The 7,378-nt window shown below is 33.9% G+C and overlaps 1 protein-coding gene across 1 annotated transcript; it reads left to right on the top strand.

Moving 5' to 3' along the window:
- Positions 1 to 494: 494 nt before the first annotated feature.
- Positions 495 to 1,427, top strand: LOC128588168 (olfactory receptor 4N2). The gene has a single exon (XM_053594822.1). It carries the CDS (start codon positions 495 to 497, stop codon positions 1,416 to 1,418), a length of 924 nt encoding a protein of 307 aa, XP_053450797.1. The 3' UTR covers positions 1,419 to 1,427.
- The last annotated feature ends 5,951 nt before the right edge of the window (positions 1,428 to 7,378 follow it).

Raw genomic sequence — 7,378 nt, forward strand, 5'->3', positions numbered from 1 at the left:
GAGTGCTATTCAGTCCTTTGGGGAATTAAGATTTTATTTTAGTTCACATAATACTGGGATTTTAAAAAACCAAATCATCACATTTTAACAAGTTACTTACAGGCAGAAAAAATATATATATTTATAATGGGATGAGGAATAATTAATGAATGTTTCAAATTTGGCAAATTGCAAGAAAAATATCATTTAAAAGTAAATGTTTAGTGCTGAAGTGTATTGCACATTTTTATTTGGTAGACCAAATACTTAGAATGAAAGGTGGTAGACAACACACAAACACTTCCTTTGAGAACAGCATTTTATTTTTGTTTTTCATTTCAAGTTTGGAGAAATGAAAGGAATGGCGTTTACTCAGAATGGGAGAGGTTTGGAAGTGATGTTTTTTGCTGACATGATGGAGTGTGAAGTGGTTTTTAGCTGGAGAAGAATTGGGATGTAGATGGGTGACACAGCAATAACAATAAACTCTGCATCTTGATGGACAGGCCAGAGAAATGGACAGCAAGAACAACACAGTGGTGACAGAATTCATCCTCCTTGGTCTCACCCAGTCTCGAGATATTCAGCTCCTGGTCTTTGCACTAGTCTTAATTTTCTACCTCATTATCCTCCCTGGAAATTTACTGATCATCCTCACCATAAGGTCAGACCCCGGCCTCACGGCTCCCCTCTATTTCTTCCTGGGCAACCTGGCCTTCCTGGATGCCTCCTACTCCTTCATCGTGGCTCCCCGGATGCTGGCAGACTTCCTCTCTGAGGAGAAGGTCATCTCCTACCGCGGCTGCATCACTCAGCTCTTCTTCCTGCACTTCCTTGGAGGAGGGGAGGGACTGCTTCTGGTTGTCATGGCCTTTGACCGCTACGTCGCCATCTGCCGGCCTTTGCACTATTCCACTGTCATGAATCCCAGAGCCTGCTATGCAATGCTTTTGGCTCTGTGGCTTGGGGGCTTTGTCCACTCCATTATCCAGGTGGCCCTCATCCTCCACTTGCCATTTTGTGGCCCAAACCGACTGGATAACTTCTTCTGTGATGTCCCACAGGTCATCAAGCTGGCCTGCACGGACACTTTTGTGGTGGAGCTTTTGATGGTCTTCAACAGTGGCCTGATGACGCTCCTGTGTTTCCTGGGGCTTCTGGCTTCCTATGCGGTCATTCTCTGCCATGTTCATGGGTCAGCTTCTGAGGGGAAGAACAAGGCCAGGTCCACGTGCACCACCCACGTCATTGTTATATTCCTCATGTTTGGGCCTGGCATCTTCATCTACACTCGTCCATTCAGGGCTTTCCCAGCTGACAAGGTGGTTTCTCTCTTCCACACAGTCATCTTTCCTTTGTTAAATCCTGTGATTTATACCCTTCGAAACCAGGAAGTGAAAGCTTCCATGAAGAAGTTGTTTAATCAGCACATGGCCTGAAAATAAGGGAAATACCGAGGCTGTGGAATTCCACTTGAAATTGACTTATTTATTTCTGAAATACAGCATTTGTTGAGCACTTCTCATTTGTCAGGACTATTCTAGGCACTAGAGAAAGAGTTATTAATGACACAGATAAAGTCACTGTTATCCTGGAGGTATGATCTAGTAGAAACAAAGAACCATTAAGATAGAAAATAAATGGCTGGGTTTCAGGAAGAGGTATTGCTCTGAAAAAAAAAAAAAAAAAAGCTAAAAAGGAAAGTGAAATGGTAGATTGTGACTCTTGCTTGGAGGTAACCAATTTAGTTTTAGTCATTAGCAAGACCTTCTTAATGATCCAACATTTTGACTATCTGGATAAACTGAAGGAACCAACATCTGAGGGCAGAGCATTCTAGACAAAGTGAGCAAAAACCCAAAGGTATTAGTGAATTTGATATTTGCAGAATATAGCAAAATCCAGATTAGCCAAAATACAGCAAGTGAATATGAACATGATTAGACTTAAAATTAGAGACAGTGATAGTGTCCAAAACATATGGTCTATGAAATGCATAGTACTTATAAAGAATTAGTGCAGGCATAATAGGAAATAATTCTAAGGCTTAAACAACAGAATGCAGGTTCTAAATTACTTAAGGCTGTAAATTGCAGGTTCTAAATTACTTAAGGCTGTAAATTCAAGATTTTGTGCAGACATTAGAGTCAAAAATATCATTGAAAGCAAAATGTATTTCTAAGTATTTTTTGAAAGAAATTAAACTAACAATTTTTCTTCCACAATTAGGCAGAGAAAGGCAAAAGAAAGCTAGTTATTTTCACTGGAAAAGGTCATGCAAACATTTTTCTTTCTTTTTTTTCTTTTAGAGCTTCATTACTCCTAGCAAATCTGTGTGACTTCTTGTTGTATGTTTGTTCTTATTACCAATTGATTTCACTCTGACTATAATAATAAGCCTTAAATAAACCAATCAAAATTCTGTGTCAGAAAGCAGAAACCATTCTAGTTATTTTCAGTGAAACATGATTTAATATAGAGTATTTTGTGCTCACAAAATAATTGAAAAGTTTGAAAGAGCAGACTATAGGGTTGCATTAAGTTATGGCTCCCAGAATAACACAGAAAATATAGGTTGTCAAGGAAGCTGTACTTGCTATAATCTTAGCCATCTGTTGTCTAAAAAATACCACCAATTTAGCCTGTGTCCAGAATCAAGACCATGATCTCAAATCACTGTGTACCTATCACATCTCCCCTAGTAAAATAGTAGATTTTTCCTACTACTGCCTCTTTGCCTAATTAACTTAATCCAAATTCAAATCTCAGCATGAGTACATTTAATGGGCAACATCCATAACATATCATGCAAGGGTGGGGTGTCTAGAAATAATTTTGAAAACTTTTATTTTTAATAGTATTTAAAGTTCAAAATATTTATGAACATAAATCAGGTATGTGGTAAAAATATTCAGACCATAGAAAAAGTAGTCTCAATCCTTAATCCTTCCCATTCTCACTGCCAGTTTATTGTCTTGCTTCCTGGTTTACTGAGAAAAGGAGTAGGTAATTCCTCAGTCTCCCACCTACCACAACCACCACTTACCTCTGTGACCAAATTTCCTTTAATTTCCCCTGAAACAGGCTGACCTAACACTTCTCCTACAAAAGTCAACCCCTCCACCTGTGTACCAGCTCCATCCTTCTCCTCCCTACTGAAGGCACTTACTCTGGTAACTGTCCTTTCACCTATGCCATTAATTTTATCCTTCCTTTAGGTTTTCCAGTTCTGTATATAACCAAATTTCTTTCATCTTAAATAAAACCTCTTTGTTGCCTTCCACCCTACATGTTACCTTATGAATTTTTAATGGCTCCATATAAATCTTAGGACTTTCTTTCTATTTCTTTAAAAATTGCCATTGGGATTTCAATAGGGATGACATTGATTCTATAGATTGGGGTAGATGAACATTTTAACAATATTAATTGTTCTAGTACATTAACATGAAATGTTTTCCATTAATTTTCATCTACTTTCATTTTTTTCATCAGTGTTTTATAGTTTTCCATGTACAAGTCTTTTACCTTGGTTAAGTTTACTTCTAAATATTTTATTCCTTTTTTATTCTATTGGAAATGGAATTCAATTCTTAGTTTCCCTTTCACATATTTCTTTGTTACTGTATGGAAATGCAAATGATTTGTTTCTTTTGAAGATGTTAAAATTTATAAATATTTAATGGACAAATAAAAATTGAATATATTCAAGGTGTACAACATGATAATTTGACACATGTATATGTTATATAATGATTGCCACAATCAAATTCTTTAGTAACTCATCCATCACCACTCAAGTTGTACATTGGGTATCTAGAATTCACTCATTTTATAACTTTACCCTTTTACCATTATCCTACAATTTCTCCTAACTCCCTGACAACCACCATTCTACTCTCTGCTTTTATGCACCTGTTTTTCACAGATTCCACATCAAAGTGAGGTTATGTGGCATTTGTCTTTCTGTGTCTGGCTTATTTCCCTTACCATAATGTCCTGTAGGTTTATCCATATTGTTATAATGGCAGAATATTATTCTTTTTATGGCTAAATAACATTCCATTGTATATATACCACAATTTCTTTATCCAGTCATTCATCAATAGACACTTGGGTTTTTTTCCATAGCTTGACTATTGGGAATAATGCTTCAATGAACATGGTGGTGTAGATAAATGTATCTCTTAGAAATAATGATTTCATTTTCTTTGAATTTATACCCAGAAGTGGAATTGCTGACATATGATAGTTTTAGTTTTCAGTTTTTGAGAAACTTCCATAATGTTTTTCATAATTATATTCCCACCAATAATCGGTTCCATTTCCCTACCCTAACCACTTGTTATCCTTTGTCTTTTCAATAATAGTCATTCTAATAGATGTAAGGTGTTATTATCTCATTGTGTTTTCAATTGCATTTCCCTGACGTTTAGGGATGGCGAACACTTTTTCATATACTTATAGGCCATTTCTGTATCTTGTTTAGGAATATCTCTGTTCAAATCTTTGCCACTTTTAAAATCAGGTTTTATGTTTTTGGTATTATGTTCTTTTTATATTTTTGCTATTGCATTGTATGTGTTCTTATATATTGTGGACATCAACCCCTTATCATACATACAATTTATTAATATTTTCTCCTATTCTGTAGGTTGACTTTTCATTTGGTTGATGTTTTTCATTTGCTATGCAGAGGAATTTTTCCTTTGATGTAGTCTCATTTGTTTCTTTTTTGTTGCCTGCGATTTCATTATTATCTCGAAAAGATGGCTGTGAACACCATTGTTATAGAGCTTTTCCTTGTGTTTCCTTCTAGTAGTTTTACAGTTTCAGGTCTTTTTTCCAATACCATTTTTTGAAGAGGATTTTCTTTTTCCATTGTGTATCACTAGCATCCTTGTCAAACATTAGTTGACTACATATACGTGGGTTCATTGCTGGGCTCTATTTTATCTTTTTATATTTATAGTAAAATAGATTGTATTCCTGACTTCACTTTTCAATAGTTATTTTAGTTTCAATAGTTATTTTAGAAATGCTACTCAGTTTTGCATGCTGATTTTGTAACCTGCAATTTTACTAAATTTGTTCATTAGTTCTAAAAGATTTTTGACGATGTCTTTAAGGTTATCTATATATAAGATTATGTCATCTGCAAACAGAGATGATATTACTACTACTCCCTTTCCCATTTAGATGCCTTTTATTTCTTTTTCTTGCCTACTTGCTTGGGCTTAGGACTTCCAGTCCTATGTTAAATAGAAGGAGTGAAAATGGACATTCTTATCTTGTTTTTGATCTTAGAGGAAACACTTTCAACTTTTCACCATTGAATATGATGTTAACTTTATGGCCTTTATTGTACTGAGGTATATTCCTTCTATACCTAATTTGTTGAAAGTTTTTTATCATGAAAGAATGTTGAAGTTTGTCAAATGCTTTTTCTGCATCTACTGAGATGATCATATGGTTTCTGTCCCTCATTCTGCTAATGTGGTTTGTCACATTTATTGATTTATGTATGTTCAACCATTCTTGCAATTGATGATGGTGGATGGTCCTTTTAATGTACTACTGAATTCAATTTTCTAATATTTTTGCATCTATGTTCATGAGGGATATTGGCCTGTACTTTTAGCATCCTTTTATAGCTTTGGTATCAGGGTAATGCAGGCCTTACAAAATGAGTATGGAAGTGCTCTCTCCACTTTATTTTTTTGCTTAGAAACTTTGTAAGAAACTTTCAAACTGACTTCCAAAGTGAATGTACCATTTGTATACCCACAAGTAATGAATAAGTGAGTGTTCCTGTTGGGGCATTGCCTTAACAGAATTTGGTATTGGCAGGTTTGGGGACAGTTAGCTCTCCTTATGGGTATTCAGTGGCATCTAATCATTGCTTTAATTTTGGAATTCTTTAATGACAAATGATTTTGAATATCTTTTCCTATGTCTGTTTGGCACATATTTAGCTTCTTTTGTGTGAGTTGTCATTCTTATCTTTTGTCCTTTTTAAATTGGATTGTTTATTTTCTTATTGCTGACTTTTAAGAATTTCTCTGTATATTTAAGATCAAAATTCTTATATATGTGTTTTACAGATAGTTTTGTCCTAGACTATGTCTTACCTTTTTATCCTCTTAACCGTTTTTTTCACAAAACAGTTGTTTTTAATTTTAGTAAAGTCATACTTATCAATTTTTTCTTTCATAAATCAGTATTCTTTTGTGTTGCTTCTAAGAAATCATCATTAAATCTAAGGTCACCTAGATTTTGTCCCACATTTTTCTAGAAGTTTTATAGTTTTGCATTTTATATTTAAAATTATGACTCATTTGTTGCAATGACTATCTTTTCTCCATTGAATTGCCCTTGCTCCTTTGTTGAAAATTATTGACTCTAGTTCCGAGTCTATTTTTCAGCTGTGTTTTCTTTTACAATGTTCTGTGTGCCTATTCTTTCACCAATGCCATGCTCTCTTAATTAACATAGCTTTCCAGTAAGCATTGAAGTTGAGCAATATGAATCTACTTTGTTCTTTTTCTTCAGCATTGTTTTGGCTATTTTAGATCTTTTGCCTTCTCATATAAACTTTAGAATTTTTGTTGGTGTCTATAAAATCTCTCTTCTACTCTTGTGGTTATATTAAGCTCACCCTGATGATACTGGATTATCTTTTTATTTTTAAGGCCAGCTGATTAGTAACCTTAGTGCCATGTGCAAAGTCTCTTTTGCAAATTCAAGTAATATATTTACATTATAATAAGTTCTTATATACTGTTGGCTTATTTTGGACTTTTTATTCTCAAGTTCCTTATATTAATTTTCAATTATTTTCTATGCTTCTCTCACATTATTTAAATATTATGATTTTATAATTCTTTCATAAATATAAATATTATCTCTCATTCTTGACTACTTTCCTGTGATCTGAGACAAACTTTGAAAATTATTTTGTTAACTCAAAAATATCCCACAGAACAAAATATCCACCAAATTTTGTTTTAAATATGGAGGAAAGCATAGGTGTGGAACAGTATTAACTTTTGCCTTCCAGTAATACAATATGTATTTCAATTTATTGAAGTCCTTCTTCCTCTCTATTGAGTAGTATAATTTTTTTCACACAGAACAAACCCATTTCTGATTAAGTAAATTTCTATTTACTTTATATATCCTATTGCTCATTTGAATAGGTTCTTTTTGAGTAATTTTTAACAAGCAATTGTTGGATTATAAGAAAGTGATGGGTTTTATTTTATTTTGCAACTTGCCACTGTACTGAATTATCTGGTTTTGCTTTCAGAACTTCTCCTTTATAAATTATCTTAAAGTAAAAGTGATTTTGTTTTAATTTGGTATATAGTCTATTAATTTTGGAAGATAAATAGATTTA

Source organism: Nycticebus coucang, chromosome 6 (genome assembly GCF_027406575.1).
Source record: "Nycticebus coucang isolate mNycCou1 chromosome 6, mNycCou1.pri, whole genome shotgun sequence".
In the NCBI taxonomy this organism is placed as follows: Eukaryota; Metazoa; Chordata; class Mammalia; order Primates; family Lorisidae; genus Nycticebus; species Nycticebus coucang.

Excerpts from the sequence above, each read along its gene's own strand:
- LOC128588168 (XM_053594822.1), top strand. The coding sequence starts at position 495 with ATGGACAGCAAGAACAACACAGTGGTGACAGAATTCATCCTCCTTGGT.